At 28.5% G+C, this 17,314-nt stretch overlaps 3 protein-coding genes across 3 annotated transcripts; all 3 read right to left on the reverse strand.

Annotated features, from left to right (window-relative positions):
- Positions 1–1,700: 1,700 nt before the first annotated feature.
- LOC100202227 (large ribosomal subunit protein eL32) lies at positions 1,701–8,617 on the reverse strand. The gene is made up of 3 exons (XM_065792814.1): positions 8,498–8,617; positions 7,710–7,962; positions 1,701–1,895 (listed from the first exon to the last, which is right to left on the reverse strand). Exons 2-3 carry the CDS (start codon positions 7,950–7,952, stop codon positions 1,737–1,739), a joined length of 402 nt encoding a protein of 133 aa, XP_065648886.1. The 5' UTR covers positions 7,953–7,962; positions 8,498–8,617; the 3' UTR covers positions 1,701–1,736.
- A 4,442-nt stretch (positions 8,618–13,059) lies between these two features.
- On the reverse strand, positions 13,060–14,217 carry LOC136078593 (zinc finger MYM-type protein 1-like). Its single transcript, XM_065794374.1, has one exon. It carries the CDS (start codon positions 14,215–14,217, stop codon positions 13,060–13,062), a length of 1,158 nt encoding a protein of 385 aa, XP_065650446.1.
- A 30-nt stretch (positions 14,218–14,247) lies between these two features.
- On the reverse strand, positions 14,248–15,585 carry LOC136078594 (uncharacterized). Its single transcript, XM_065794375.1, has 3 exons — positions 15,558–15,585; positions 15,212–15,511; positions 14,248–14,999 (listed from the first exon to the last, which is right to left on the reverse strand). Exons 1-3 carry the CDS (start codon positions 15,583–15,585, stop codon positions 14,248–14,250), a joined length of 1,080 nt encoding a protein of 359 aa, XP_065650447.1.
- Positions 15,586–17,314: the final 1,729 nt, after the last annotated feature.

Consider the following 17,314-nt stretch of genomic DNA (forward strand, 5'->3'; position numbering starts at 1 on the left):
AAGAAACGAATTTTATAAAACTATATAATAACTATAAGTTTATTGCAATTAAATTTTTTGAAAAATTTCCAGCCGGAAATTTTCAACCCTACTTATATCATAAACTAAATTTAAAAACGTTTTTTTATGTCTAAGGTATGAATGTTCAAAGCTTAAGTTAAAGTTAAGTTAAATTACATTAAGTTAAATTATATTAAGTTAAAATTTTTATTAACTTATTATTACTAAGTTAAAAGTTATACTAAATTATACTAAATATAACCTTTAATTCAATCAATTTCTTACTCAGATTGTTAACTTAGTGACTTGTTTTCCTAACAACCTTAATCACTTACCTTCACTTCTTGATTTATGTCCCTTTTCTCTGATCCTAGCTTGTGTTTAGTTTCTCCTTTTACTCCCTTAGGTGACTCTGACCATGGAAAGATCTCTATAAACTTTTTATCTCGTACTTCCTTTTCACACTCACTACTACCCTAAAGCTAAGGAATGGAAGCTTTTATTTCTTCCCGTCGGTTCAAAATCAAGTCTCTTTCTACTCCATGGCTTTTATCTTGCGTAGTTGCTTTGTATAATCGTAATCATTTTTTTTTCTTCATATTTTTCAAAAGAACTCTCTTTTTAGAATACCATAAAACTTGTGTCCCTAACCTTAAACTAAATATAGTATTTATGTTATTTTGGTAAATATAGTATTTAATATCTTAAGTGTTTTCTAGGACCTCCTTATATTTAACTTGGAAGTGCTTAAATAAACCTAGTTTACCTACTTGCTAGAAAATGTGGTTCCAATTTCGATAAACTCAACTGGAGGACAGATTAACGATGCCCTAATAAAGTGAGAATATCTGCTAAGAACGCGCCTCTCTTAAAGGAGCTGTATTACTAGTTCCAAAATTCAACTCATTCTCACTTGACTCACAAGTCGCATTTATTTACTATTTATCTCTGCACCCTTTAGTTCGCATAGATTGTTCCCCTCGCGCTTTGAGCCTTAGGAACGTCTTGAGTTCCCGACAAGTCGACCATTTCCCTGCTTTAACTTTTTTTTCTCGAGTTGCTCTCAACTTGGTGATTGCTTGCACTCTGGTTGGGAGTTTTTAATACGGTATTGGATCTTATTATTCTAATTATTGGGTCTTTATTTATATTTTATACGTAAATTGGACGGTATCGGATCTTTCAATATTATTATGATTTTTGGCGCAGACTTTAGGTGTTATTCGGTCAAAACAGCACCGTATTATTTTTTGAGTAACTTTGTTATTTACTTTTTATGTTTGAGTATGTGAGGAGCGGACTTGCAAAACCTGATAATTCACTTTTTCGTCATTTCGAGATAATTAGCAAAAACTGTTTTCAGAAAATCTGTTTGTTATGCAGTTGTAATTGAAACACGCATATGCATATTAATTTGTGATATTCAGGACATGCAGAATATTTGGATATGTGAATCCAAATATTGGATTCTGCATGTCCTGCATTATTTTCCTGATGCAAAATTACAAGAACTATCCAGTGGTGTGCGCAAGTCAGATTTTTTGAAAAAGTGAATTATCAGGTTTTGCAAGTCCATTCCTCATGTATAAGTTAAATATTGTTATTCAAAAAATATCTTTAGAAGGTTTCCACATATAAGGTGAAACGCGGAATCTTAATTGATAAAATGATTTCTTCAAACTTAAATTAAAAAAAAAAAGTGAGACAGAAACAAGCATTTTTTTTCATTTTTCATGTTACTCATTTTCTTCACTTCTCAATTTCGCAGCGCCATTTGTGACTTTAATTGATAGTTGATTAGCTCGTTCTACTATTTCTTTTCTATTGCGACTAGAAACGTTGCTAGCGATTTCTGCAGCATATACACCTTTAAGCATCAACAGAAGCTCAAGCTCCTATAACAAAAAAATAAAACAATTTCAACACAAGATAAGTCAGTCAATTTAGGATAAAGGTGAGCTTTACAACATCACTATCTTCTAAAATCTTAAGAGTAGCACATATTTGGTCACTCAAATAACTGACACATTTAACTACACACAACTTTTTTCATATGTTCAAATAGAACCACAATTAAAATTTAAAAACAATGTTTAAACAAAATTTTACGTTTTAAATATGACCTTGATTTTTGCAATCTGATTAGAATATTGTAAGATAATATTTCAGACTGTAATTATATTAAATAGTATATTTTAATATATTGTATGTCGATAATCTTATTAAATAGAATTCTATTTATACTATGAATTGAGTATAATATACAAACCACATAAGACATAATATACAAACCACATATATATGAATTGTGAGCATAATATACAAATCACAACTAGTATAATTCTGAAATACAACAATATACATAAATGACATGTCATAAATGAAATACAACAATATACATAAAATAAAAACCACACGAGGTCTAATCTAACATGCAATTGCAAATGTTTTCTGTGCAACGTACATTTATTAGTGTCATATGGGGTATCAAGATTAAACAACAAATCCCTTTAAAAAGTAACAAAATTAGGTCCTACTACATTTTCCAGCAAAAATCACTTTTCTTTAAACATGTGTAGAAAACAGGTACTAATTGTTACTTAATTGGTATAATAATACTCGCTGGTACTTAATTTTTTTTTTTGTAATATCAGAGCCACAGTTAAAGAGACATTAATTCAACCTAAAAAATTATTACATTTATATATCATCACATTTAAGACCTTTTAAATCATGTGGGAGAAAAAAGAATTTCACTTCCTCATCATATATGTGTATACTTAATAGGTGTTCAGAAAACAAAAATTTTTAAAATACAAATACACAAGAAGCCAAATTTGAAGAAAATATAAAAATTTTTTTTATTTAAATTGATGTGTATTCTGGTTTTTTCTTAAGCGTTGTTTAAAATAAGAAAAAATCATTTTTTGTGCATTTGTGCTAATATATTTTTTGTGAAATTTTTTTTTAATATAAACAATTAGAATACAAAACAATCTAAAAATAAAAAAACTTAAAACCATTATAATCACGTTAAAAATTTTTTTTTTTACAAAATATTGAGATTGACCTTGCGCTTTAAGCCTAATAAATTAGGAACAATTTAGGGCATTTTGCCGCTTGAGCACAAGGTAAATGTCAATATTTCTGGAATTTTGTTTTGAAATTTTATTTTTTTAAATTTCCCCCAAATTTGGTTTCTTTGGCGTTTTGAAAATTTTATTTTTTTGAACACCCATAATAATTATACTAACACATTTGTTACTTTTTTAAATAAGAAACCTTTATTAAGAGTTAGAGGTAAATATCCTAATTATTCACCTACATATCACGACATAACATTAAGGTTAAAAAACACTTGTAATTCACCTCCTCAAGGCTGAGAGGACCCACTACAATCTAGGAGTCTTCTTTATTGTGTTGTGTACGCTCTCTCAACTCTTGAACTCCGTAACACTGACCTTGACAAAAAAGGTAGCTACACAGAGAGACAAGTTAAGCATGATAGTATATCAGGAAAGTGGTGGAAATAAAACTAGGAACTTCTTGCTTAAAAAAAAAATTAAGTGAGAGCAACAATACCACATCAATCTACAGGTCTACAATAAAGAAAAATACATATTATGAATGGAGGTGCGCACAGGTAGAATTAGGTGGCACAACACAAAATTAAAAGATGATGTTCTGTTAAAAAAATAATAATTGAGGATAATATTACATCAAGTGATATCGATAGATTTTTAATAATTTTAGTTGCTTAACTGTAAAATTTCAGCTTATTAACATGTTTTTTGATTTTATTTATTTTTTCTTTTATTAATCTGGAACTTAAGAAACTCTAAAGAAATGTTTAATAATAGATTGAAAACCTTTTTTAATATTAGATTGTGAACCCTTAAAATTAGTATTATTAAAGTCTTCTCTGTTTGAAATTTAATGCCAGCACACAAAAAATCGATGGCAGGATGTTTATTTTTTTGTTAGCATGCACAATTTAAATATTTCTTCTCTTTTTAAATATATGTATGTATGTAGGTATGTGTCTACACACACACATATATACCTGGTATTCAAAAAGGTTCTTTATAGGTTGAATTAAGCAATCGCAATTTGCAATATCTAATCTTCAGAACTTTAGTTTTATGCAAAACTGTGTACTTTGTTTTCTAAGGAGTAAATAAAATTAAATTTGTTAGCAAAAAAGTTGTAAAAGACACAACAATAAACATACAACTACAAAAGTAATAGCCCTTTAGTCACTAACTGCATTATAAAAGTAATAAAACTATAATGGTGTTATTACTTTTATAATGCACTAATAACTTTTATGATTCATTCTTTGTTCAAACAAAATAATTCCTAAATTTTAATTGAAGTAGAAAAGCATCTTGAAAAAATAGAGCGGATATTCAAATAATATTTGAAACTTAAGGGATCTAAATTAATATATACTTTATAGTTTATTATTTCAAAAAATGTTACAAATAGTCTGTCTGTAAAAGGACGCATAAACTTTATAATCTACTAATTAGAAATTTTTATAGGTTGATTTTAAAATTAATGTCGGTTTTTACAGACTATTAGTAATATTTTAGAAATGTATTACACTCTTTATAAAGTGCATACTTGTTTCAGTTCCTGAAGTTTCAAGTATTATTTGAATACCCACTATATACCCACTATTTTCAAGATGCTATTCTAGTTCAATTAAAATTTGGGATTACTTATTTTGTTTGAACAAAGATTGAACCATAAAAGTTATTAGTACATTATAAAAGTAATAACACTATCATTGTGTTATTATTTTTATAATGCATTTAGTGATTTTAGTATTACTTTTTTAATTGAAGTTTATTGTTTTATTCTTATAATTTATTTGCTAACAAATTTAAGCTAATTTAGTCCATAAAAATAATGTACACTGTTTTGCATAAACTAAAATTCTAAAGACCAGATATTTTTCCAGATTTGGCATATTGTGATCACTTAATTCAACGAGTCATCCACAAACTACACCACGCAATTTTTGACTGTCCCCTTGTCACAACATTGTAACTCTTTAGCAACAAGTTCTGTATGAGTCATCAAATAACCACCAACTTACCTATTTGTCAGTTAATGTAGCAGCACTTCTTGGACATGATCCTTATTTGTCATTAGATGTAGCAACACCGCTACATCTAACTGACTAATAGGCAAAACCGACAAAACACAATTAATTAAAAAATCTTTACAGTTATGATTATTGCAGCTTTTTAAATAATAATAAAACTTAAAGTACTTTCACATTTTTTAAATTGTTTTAATGTTTAAACAGCATTGTCCCTTAATTGTTGATGTCAATGCTGTGTTGAAATATGTCATGTTTCAAAACATGGATGAAGGTAACCCTAATTTCCTTAATGTATGGCTCAGCAATGAGGCTCACTTCATACTTTCTGGGCATGTCAACAGCAAGAATAAAGTCTTCTTGGGGTACACAAGCACATAGGAGGTGTTTCAGATGGCACTGTACTCTCTGAAATATATAGCATAGGTGGCCATATTAAAACAGCATTTTTGATTATATTGGTTTGAGAATAAGAATGAAAAAACACTAACTGTCAGCAGAGAGTATTATATTTAGGTGATTTACAAGTTCTGGATGGACCTTGAATCACAGCAGGAAATAAATGAAAATATGCAAAGGTATTAACAGGATCAAGCTACTCCACATACAGCCAATATCACAATAGTGGTTGGACCAATGATTCCCTGATCATTTGATTGAGTAGGCAGCATGATCAAAAAATATCGCTACATTTGCTTGACTTGAATCCCCCAGACTTCTACATGTGGGGTATGTTAAAGGACAAACTTTATCAAAGTAATCATCTAACTGTTGCTGAATTAAAATATGCTATTATGCAAAACATTTGTGCAATAAATAGAGAAGAATGTTTAAGTGATTGATAACTCAGATTGCTGACTAAATATATCTGAGACTATTGGTCATTTGGAGCATGGTTAAATAAACTATAAAATTAAGTTTACAATATCTTAATTTTAATGTTTATTTGTAATTTTTAATGTATTTGGTTTTAACAATTAATTGTAATCGAACTAACAGATTTTGCTTATTTTGCGATACTCTGTATTTCTCACCAAAAGAATATCAAGTTGGGACTTAAAAGATGCAAAGTTTTGTAGGAAGTCAAAAATTTAGAGTTTACAAATAAAAATCTAACCAAATTAAGGTTAAACTTTAAAAAAAGATTGTTATTTATGAAATCTCTATAAAATTTCACTTCTTTTGAGGCCCAGTATAATATACTTTAGGAGAAAAATATTTTTGGTAAAATGAGACCTATGTTGTGCCTTGGTGAGGGAACTTTTCTGTGGAACTAACTTGTAGTAATTATAAATAATCAAGTCACCAAAGTTCATCATTTATGATCACAGGAGATATTTTCAGTCATAACCCTAATGACTTTACAAACAATACTTTGCTTTGACAATTTGACCAAAGTTTTTTACACATCAAAAATGTATTGAAGAGATTTTTAAAAGATTATTAACTACGCATTATAAATATCAAAACTTTTATCATTAAAAATATTTTTATATAAGCAAAACACTTAAATCAAATAACAAATTAATAATTATTTTTATTTATAGTACCAATGACAGCTGTACAACTTTTATTCATGTTATATTGCACAATATGCACTTTTAATAACAATAGTATTTTTAAAAAAGATGAATTCATTTTGATTTTATAAACAAATTTTTTAGACAACAATAATCTTTTTGTTTGAATAAAATTAAGTTTATATAAGAACCATCAAAGTACAAAAATACGCTTATAAAGATAAAATTGTCTATTTAAAACATTTTTTATCAAAATGATTCAAGCTAAATTTTAATTTTTTTCCCAGCATTTGCATGGAAACTTACTATATTTTACTAAAAAGAACAACTATAGTTCAAATTACTTAATTTACATATTTTTTGATCATTCAAACAATCAAAGCTGTTACTTTATTGATGAGAGTTTACCATAATTTCCCATTAAAACATTTGCAAATATAAAAAATTTAAAGTTTTTCATTCAAAACATAATTAAAAACTTGATTAAAATAGTTTTAGTCATTTGCTTTTCAGGTTTTGTTTTTATTGTTTACAAGTTTTAAATGTTTTAGTTCTAGGTAATTTTGTTTTTATTTTCTCTCGCCTTTAGTGTAGTTTTTTCAGCTCATTTTTTAAATGTTAAAATCTTTAAATATTGGTAACAGCCATGGTCAAATTGTCAAAATAAAGTATTATTTGCATGGTCATCATGCAATCACACATTTTCCGGACAAAAATTAAAATAATTATCATTTATATATTATAAAAATACAAAAATTAAATTATTTAAGGCTGCTTTACTGTAGGATTACTATATCAAATAGGTAAACATTGGAACTTTTATATCTATTTAATTGAGTTTAAATTTTACAAATTATGTTTTATTTGTAAATATGTTTAGCTCACAAATATATATTTAGTTCACTGATTTCTATCTATACCAGCTATTGTGCAAATGTTGAAGTTTTATGCCCCCTTAAAGGCAGAACTCAACACTTTCTATTTATTGTTCAGGTATCAAAAAATATTCCTCTTTCTTTAAATTTAACTTCATTTTTTTTAAAATCACCTTATCAAAAATAAAATTTTTTAATACAAACCTTGATGTTATGAATGACAAATTTTTTAAATCCATCAGGCATAAGATGACGTGTCTTAGCATTACTTCCATAACCAATACTTGGCATTAAATACTGTCCTTTGTAACGCCTCCTGACTCTGTTATCAATACCTTTAGGTTTTCTCCAGTTTGGCTTTAATTTAGCATAGCGTTCTGATTGATGACGAACAAACTTCTTTGTTCTTTTTTTGGTTATTTTGTGTTTAACTGCTGGTACAACCATAGTGATGGCTCTAAATTATTGAAGATAAGTTTCTCACAACAAATAAGGAGATGAATATAGAAACAACCCAAAGTCACAATCATAAAAAGTCTTATAAATAATAAAAAATTTTGTATATAGTGTAAAACTTAGAGTGGCTAAAAAGAAAAATATTTTTATACATATTCCTAGTAACTTGTAAAGTAGATGCCTGTATTACAAACTGCAAGAATTCTATAGCCTAAATTAGGCCTATAAAATTAACTATTTACACAAAATTTAGGGCATCTATTTATCCTGACTATTTAACAAAATATATTGACTAATTCGTCGAAAAAGATGTATAACAACAATCAATCCGATTTTTGAATATAAAATGTTTATTAGGAAATGAACGCATAAGGGATCCGTCGTGTAAGTAACGAGAAATTAAAGCATGTTTAAATAAACTTAAATGTTTAAATAATTTGATAGCAACGTCCAAAAACAGTAAAACAAATTGTAGAGTACAGTTTCAAAAGTACAACGAGAAAGATTCCAGCGATTCGCATCGATTAAATACTTACAGGCGGTCTCACTCTAGCTCTGCTGCGGATTGTTTATTAAAAGAACTGCTATAGTGTTCGGTCTGCCATTATGGGTACTATTTTGCCGAATCTTTTCAAAAATAAACACGGCTTTTAATTAAAAAACTTAAATTATAAAACTAAAACGCAGTTTTACTGAGCCTAACCTGGTTTTTTTAATTGGTTAAAAGATTACTTATATTTACTTCAGTTAAAGTACTAATCTTTAAGGTACTAGGAGAAATTTTCAATTTTAATATTCAAGGGACGGGTGGGGGGAAGGGCGATAAGAGAATATAATATTTTAATTAGGTGACATGAAAGCAGCATCACTTTAAAATGCAAATTGATTGTTCTCAGAAAAAAATAATTAATGACTTATTATATGATATCTAAAAGAAGAACCCTTCCAAAATTTGAATTTAGGTTTAGCTAGCCGTATGTCAAATGAGCCAAGCCATTCAGTGTAATGAGCATTAAAGTCACCAGTAAGAACAATATTGGAAGAGGGGTGAAGAGAGAGAGCATGGTCAATTTGATCAGAAATTATATCTAAAAGAGTGCAGTCTTGGGATAAAGGAGAATAATAAATAACAAAGAGAAAGGTGATAGAGTGAAGAGGTGCTAAGCGGAACCACATAAAGGAATGATCAAAGGATTCGAACCTATAATACTAGTTTTATTTTAAATATCTCTTACGCTTAGGTGTGCCAACTTCACTATTCCTACAATTTTAAAATCAGTCTATTATGATTCATTGGCCAAAAATAATCTATATTCAAAAATGCCCTCTCTCACTATGTATATATATATATATATATATATATATATATATATATATATATATATATATATATATATATATATATATATATATATATATATATTTATAGTCAGACCCTTAAAACACACAAATACCGCAAAAAGAATTCAACTTTTTTTCAGTTCGCTTACACGTAATAAAATATTTAGTTAAAATATAGATTGCAACATTTTAAACAAAACTTTCTTTGGTGCCCAGACATTAGTTCTCTATGTGTTATTGTAGTCCTTGTGAACCCCTTTCTTCTCTCAGGCTGATACACCGAAATTTAAGTCCTAGTGCATGCTTTAGTGTCAGTGGCGTCACTTGGGGGTGCGGGGGGGAGTGCAGCCCACACCGGGTAACAGCATCACGACCTGACACAGAGGGGTGACACCAATATGAAATAAAATGCAAATATGATCATGTTAATTTATTTTTGTGTTTGGCATAACCAATAGTTTTCAGGTTTTGATTTTTTGATAGATTTCAATAATAACTCCGCTATTTCTTCATTTCACACAAAAATCTTTCGTCTTTTATTCAAGATCAAAAGATCGTACTTTGTATGCTTCAACTTTTTTTTTTTTTTAAATCCGAAATCAGCGTTCTCAACGCTGTTAATGAGTAAAAATTTTTCAAAAAACACAAATCTGCACCCTACATTACCAAATTTTCTGAAACTTGGCACAAATGTTTAGAGATATATATTAGCAAAGACTGTAAAATTTTTTCATAAAAATCCTATTCGTTTATAACTTAACTTGAAGTTTTCTTGATTTTGACTGGAAAATGAGGGGGGAAAAGTGCCGAAAGTTATTCCGTTTACTTTTACCCTTTAAATGTTGCTTGTAGTAATGCTACAGTTCTGAAACTTTGTACCAAAAGAGTTTAAAGCCTGTTTAATCCAAAAAATATAGGTTTTTATCTGTCAAAAGAAAACAATGTAGTTTATTTTACCATCCATAAAATACACTCAATAATGCCAATACAAAAGGGCATTGACATTTATAGCTATAAAAAAGGCCTGACTGATAGAAAACAAATTTAATTTTGATTTTCCTAAAGATAAGATGAACATCTACTTTTCGAACCAAATTTATTTTGGTCTTACGTTTACTTAAGGAATTATTGATGATTGATGTGGACACAAAATTATGTGATATTTATTAAACTAGACACTCGATCCCAAACTTTTACCAATCAATCAATTCAGAAATTAACAATTTAGTTACTTTTTTATTTATTTATTTTCATGTTATTTTATTCATGTTATAAGGTATAAAAAATTATAAAGGGTATAAAAAATTATAAAAAAGAAATACTCAATTTTAGTGATTTTATACATGCTTTACATTCACATTATTTACAAGTTGTACACATAAGCATAAAGTTTAAGTATAATAAGCATAAGGTTTACAAGTTGTACACATAAGCATAAGGTTTAAGTGCGGCCGTGGCGCAGTGGTTAGAGCGCTTGCTTTATAAGCAGGAGATCCCGGTTCGAAACGAGCACTGGAAAAATTTTCACGTAAGGAAAAACGCCTCCTTCCTTACCGCGTCACGGTAAGGAAGGAGGCGTGAACTTCCCGGTTAAATGCAATTCCGCGGTGCTCTGTGACAAGACCGTTAGGACTTCTTGGGGCACCTAAAAATAAAATTAAATTAAAATTAAAAAAAAAAAAGTATGGATAAGACATAATAATCTTTATTTCCTTAGGAAAACAATTTTTTTAAAGTTGTCTTTGGCTAAATAGTAGCAAAGTCCTGTTTTGTTATCGGTATCTCAACTTTGCAAATGATGTGGACATCTGGAATTCAGCATTGGCTATCTATTGGTGGTCATTTAAACAAGCGTGCAGGACCATTCGGACGCATAAATTTTACAAGCACGTCTTTTTCTTTCAGATTAATATTTTCAATGACTCCTATCCACCACTTTTGCTCGTAGGAAACACAGGCAAAATCACCTGGTACTAGGTTTACAGTTGTTATCTGGATGTTTCCAAAGTCATGAATTAAAGCAAATTCTTCATCAACAATGCATAGCTTTGTGCCTACCTAGACAAAAAAATAACATATGCATTTATTCATTTTTGTTAAACATGTTTTATTAAATGCACTGAAAGAAAATTGTGAGCCCAAAATAAAATATAAATATTTTTGACAATGATTCTGCTCAAATCAAAAATCTATTTGATCAATAAAAGTTATGCATGTTTTTTAAAAGATAGTAAAAGTTATATTAAACATATATTTTTTACCTTTTGATGGCCAAGTGGTACAAATTGATGGTAACTACGTGTTCCAGGTATTGTATTTGCAGTATCCAATCGTTCTTTAAGAGTGTTTCTCACCAAAAATAAATCTTCTGATGAGATATATATGAAATGTACACCTTCAATGTTTTCATTGCAATATTTATACATTGCTTGTGGAGATAGAATATGATTACCCATATCTCTTTGCAAGCTTGTTAGTGTTGCTAAACGTTTGACTGTGCCACCTATCCCATCACAAGGTTGCTTACCGTGACTAGTTGCAAAAAAGTTCCATTTAGCAGAAAATCCAAAATCTTCAAGATGGAAACAAAGATTTAAAATATTTTTGCAATTCTTATATTGACCTGCATACCCATCTGAAAAGTATGTAACATGTAAATGTAACATTTGCGAACTTTTTTTTTTTTACAAAATTTCTTTAGAAAAATTGAAAAAGCAAAACATTAATAACTTCTCGACAAAACATAAGGCCAATAAAAATTTGGTTCGCAAAGTAGACATATGTCGAATATTTAAGAAAATCAAAACCAAAAGTTTTTTCCATCAGTCAGTACTTTTCTTGAGCTATACTTGTCAATGTCCTTATTATTATTGTTAGTAAGTGCGTTTTGTGGATCTTACAATAAACTATATTCTATTGTTTTGACAGATACGAGACTATTATTTTCAGATTCAGCTGATTTTAAACTCCTTTGGTACAAATTTTATATTTGCAACATTACCACAAGATTGTTAAAAGGATAATTGTAAATTGACCTATTTCCAACACTTTTCCCCCCTCATCTTTCTGTCAAAAACTAACTTACTTCAAGTTGCTGTAACTCTAAAAGGGATAAGAAATTTTTGAAAAAATTTTACATTCTTTCCTAACTTATATCTTTAAACTTTTCTGCCAAATTTCAGCGAATTTGGTGATGTAGGGTGCAGCCTCTTGCTTTTTGAGAAATTTTTACCCTAATGCAAGATCTCAAACTTTTTTGTCTTGATTGTTCTCGGTGATAACAAACATTTTTTCCGGTCTGCAACATTTGTTTAGATATTTTTTAAAACTCAGCATATCTTTTGCGATGTAGTAAAAAAATATGTAGTAAAGAAACACAATATTTTGTTGAACATACTTTTTGTTAAACTTTACTTAATTATTAGAAGTAATATATTTTTTTATATCATGAATAAAAATTCATTTTTGATAACAATAATAAATCTTAATATAATAATCTTTATATAATATAATATCAATAATGTTATTAAATATTGTTATATATCATGTATACATATATATACTATATATCATCACATATACATAATAATACTATATATATATATATATATATATATATATATACATATATATATATATATATATATATATATATATATATATATATATATATATATATATATATATATATATATATATATATATATATATATATATATATATATATATATATATATATATATACAGTGGCGGAACTTCAAAATTTGGTAATGATGTTTTTCATTTCCATTTTTCCAGCCGCTTTTGCCTCAATAGAAACTATTGCAAGGTCGCTTAAACGTTCTTTACCAATGGTATTTCGTAAATAATTTTTTATTATTTTAAGTTTCGAAAAAGAACGTTCAGCTGATGCAACAGTAACAGGTAATGTAAGAAACAATAACAATGCTGTTATCACTTGTGGAACGCTTGCAGTTATTGTTGACAATTCTACTATTAAAAGGTCAGCCAATTCACGTATAAATGATATTTTTGATATTTCATCGTGTAGCATTGACTTTACCATAACCATTTGCAGCGGAAATTCAGTTGTTATATCTTCGCTATATTTTCTCTGAATGGCTTCTACACAGCTTATGATCTCACGTTCTTTCATTACCATTAATTTATTTGGATGGATGCAGGAAAATAATTGTACCACTTCTTGCATTCCTTTAAATCTATTGTCGAGTTGGTTGATAACGACGTCCAAAATTTTTATAAAAATATTGATGCGAAAAATTTCCTCACTACTATCAAAACGGTGATCTGTAGATAATTCGTCAAAATGCCTTTTCACAATTTTTCTTCTTTTTTGAAAAAAAATTGCAGGAATCTGCCACGTAGTCGCTATTTCTACCGCTTCAAGTTTTGCTGAATCAAACATCTTTCTATATTGTTTTAAATTTTTGCTGGCAGTTTCTAGAGAACCTGAAGCTGTCGTAAGATCTATATTTTTAGTTTGCAGCAATTTTGATGGTATATGTACCTCATTAAGGATTTTAGACAAAAGCACGCATAACAAAACAAATTCGAAACTGCTCATATTTTTTTGTATTCGTACTGCTTCTTCGCGTTCTTCACGTTTTGTACTTGTTATTGATATCTCGGAAAGAGCTTTCATTATATCAAGAAAGCGAATTTTAACGGCGAAAAGAGAAGTATATCGTCCTACCCATCGCGTTGGATTTAACCTTTTTAATGTTATTTGTGATTCTCCTGTATATTTGGATAGTAGATCCCACCTGTTTATGCTATTTCCGAAAAATGAATACACATCTTCTGGCATTACAAAAAATGAAGCAACTTCAACACAACATTTAACCGCATCGTTAATAACAAGATTTAAATTATGAGCTGCGCAATGCATATACATAGCATTGGGTTGATTTTTCTTAAAAAGGGCCTAAACCCCATTGTATATCCCACTCATGACGTTCGCACCATCATAACCTTGACCCCTGCAGTTACTTAATTTTGTATGATGTTTTTCTAACAGATTTAAAATTTCTTCATGTAGTCCAGCAGCAGTGTGGTTATATATTTCCGTGAATCCCAACGAAACTTTTTTAATTTCAATTGATCTGGCTACATCTTTTTCATTTTTAATAATTTTTACGTATCTAAATACTTGACTGAGCTGATCTCTTTTAGTAATATCTTGTGTTGTATCCATTATAATTGAATAAAAAGGTGAACTAATAATATCAGCAGTAAGAGTGGCTTTTAAATGCGTTGCTAGGCAATATATGACTTCATTTTGAATTTGATGGCTTAAATATTTTATAGATCCATTTGGCATACTCAAAACTTGCTTCATAACATTATCATATTTAGCTAAAAGTTGAACTTGGGTTAAAAAATTACCATTATATTCATTGTCAAATGATTCACGATGACCACGAAAAGCCAAAGAATTTTTACAAAGTGCTAATGTTATATTTACTATCCGCTCTAAGACTTGCACCCAAAAATTTGATTGGTATCGTATTTGTTCTTCTATATTTTTATCAATTGTTTCATTATGTCGCCATTTTTCATAAATGCAACAAGCAAATATATGTTGTTGACTATTTTCGTGAATTTTAATTTTTTTAGAAAGACCACGCCAATCTCTGACACCATGCTCACGCCAGTTATCCTTTGCTTTTCGTTCTTCTGAGAAAAGCTAACAAGGCTCGCAATAAACGGCATCAAGTTTTGGGGAATAGCAAAGCCACATTCTTTCTATTCATATTTTGTGGTAGTTTTAAAATATTCCTTGGAAAACCTACGGTTTTCTTGCAAGAGGTTGCGTATAAATGAACCTTTTGGCCGACACGATTCCAATAATACAATTATTTTCTTAATATCTTTTGTTAGTATTTTACCATGAAAATTTGCAATGTCAGTAGAAAATAATTCACTTGATTTTTCTAAATTAATTTGTTCAATGGCGTCATTCGTATCAGAGTTTGAATCCTCCTTCTCTTCATTTCGGTGGTTTCTCGGAGACCTATTCACATCTTCTTCGTTCACATTTTTATTACCAGTAGCAATGTTTTCTTCGATATCATCATGTTCTACTGACTGATTTATACATACCACTTCTGCAGAGTTTTGACTTTCCACTTCCGTTTCCGCTCGCTTTTCGATTGGTTTCAAAAACGTTGTTAGCTTCGGCAATTTAGCTAAAGTAGCTCTTGTTTCTTTTAACTTTCTTCTTTTTTGCTGCACCGCTTGTACTACTTAATTTCTTTTCCATTGTTATGAGTAAAAATCTAAATTATTACAAATTTATAAATTCAGTACCTGTTGTAAAATTTTTAATTATTACAAATTTATTAATTACCTTTTATTAAATATATCAAAGAAGTAATAAACTCTCGTGCAACAATACTTTATCATTCGTAACACGATTAAATAAATTGGAGACTAGTAATTCAGATAAAATAAGAAATGAAAAGTTAACTTAATACAACGGAAGATTTAATATAAAATTGAAAATGAGAATATACATTTAAAAGTTATTTTGTATATGCAACAAGGATTATAGAATCATTATCTTTGATATGCAACGACATAACAAACAATATTGTTTATATTTTAAAAACATTGAATATGCAACTAAGAACTTATAAATTGAAGAACTTCTTACAGTTTAAAAAAAATTTATACGCAACAAATTATTACTTTTACCGAATTCAGTCTAATTGTCTAATTCATACACAAACACAACATAACGGTATAAAAATTAACTATACAATAACATCTGGCAGTTCGCAGCTGATAATCGTACTTTATTTCTCAATTGCGTATGCAATTTTAAAAAGGTTACAACTTTTCGTTTAAATGTAAACTACGCACTCCGATACAAAAATAAATTTTTGAACAATATATTTTAATACGATGGATGACATTTTTTTTATCCAAGTTTTATATTTTAGGGCCCACTATACCTGCGGAAAAGAGTTTTATAGTATAAATATTATTGAGAGTATAATTTGTTTTATATGAGGGCCCCCTATAGCTGGTAGGCCCTCCCCGCAACGCAGGGTTAAGCGTCCAGTAGTTCCGCCACTGTATATATATATATATATATATATATATATATATATATATATATATATATATATATATATATATATATATATATATATATATATATATATATATATATATATATATAAATATATATATATATACAAATATTATATGTGTAGTTATAACAAAAAAAAAAAAAAAAAAAAAAATATATATATATATAAATAAATAAATATATATATATATATATATATATATATACAGTGCCGGTTTTAGCACTACCAGCGCCCTGGGCGAGATTTCTAGGGCGCCCCTAGCTCAATTTAACCCCATTAAAAAATAAGGCAAAGGGTAAAATAACCAATTAGCTTCGCCCCTTTATATTCGGCGCCCTGGGCCATCGCCCAACCAGGCCCTACCCAAACGCCGCCACTGTATATAATATATATATATATATATATATATATATATATATATATATATATATATATATATATATATATATATATATTTATATATATATATGTGTGTGTGTGTGTGCGTGTGTGTGTGTGTGTGTATATGTGTGCGTGTGTGTGTGTGTGTGTATATATATATATATATATATATATATATATATATATATATATATATATATATATATATATATATATATATATGTATATATAAAAAAGTTTTTATTCCTATCTTTGTAAATCTTCACTATTTCAAGTGTACCGTGTCACAAATTTGTCAGCTGAGTTTTTTGTTTTTCCAGCAACTAATATTTTAAAAAAGTGCATGCTTATACCAAGAGATAATTACTTTGTAGTTTCTCCGCTACTTCATGGGCATACAACTAGTCTTTAGAACATTACTTTGTTATCCTTTGTATTCTAAATATTTATATGAATTGGTGTCTTTTTGTTAAAATTATTTGTTTTTTATTTATGATTTATTATCTATTTTTT

The sequence above is a fragment of the Hydra vulgaris genome, chromosome 03 (genome assembly GCF_038396675.1).
Source record: "Hydra vulgaris chromosome 03, alternate assembly HydraT2T_AEP".
In the NCBI taxonomy this organism is placed as follows: domain Eukaryota; kingdom Metazoa; phylum Cnidaria; class Hydrozoa; order Anthoathecata; family Hydridae; genus Hydra; species Hydra vulgaris.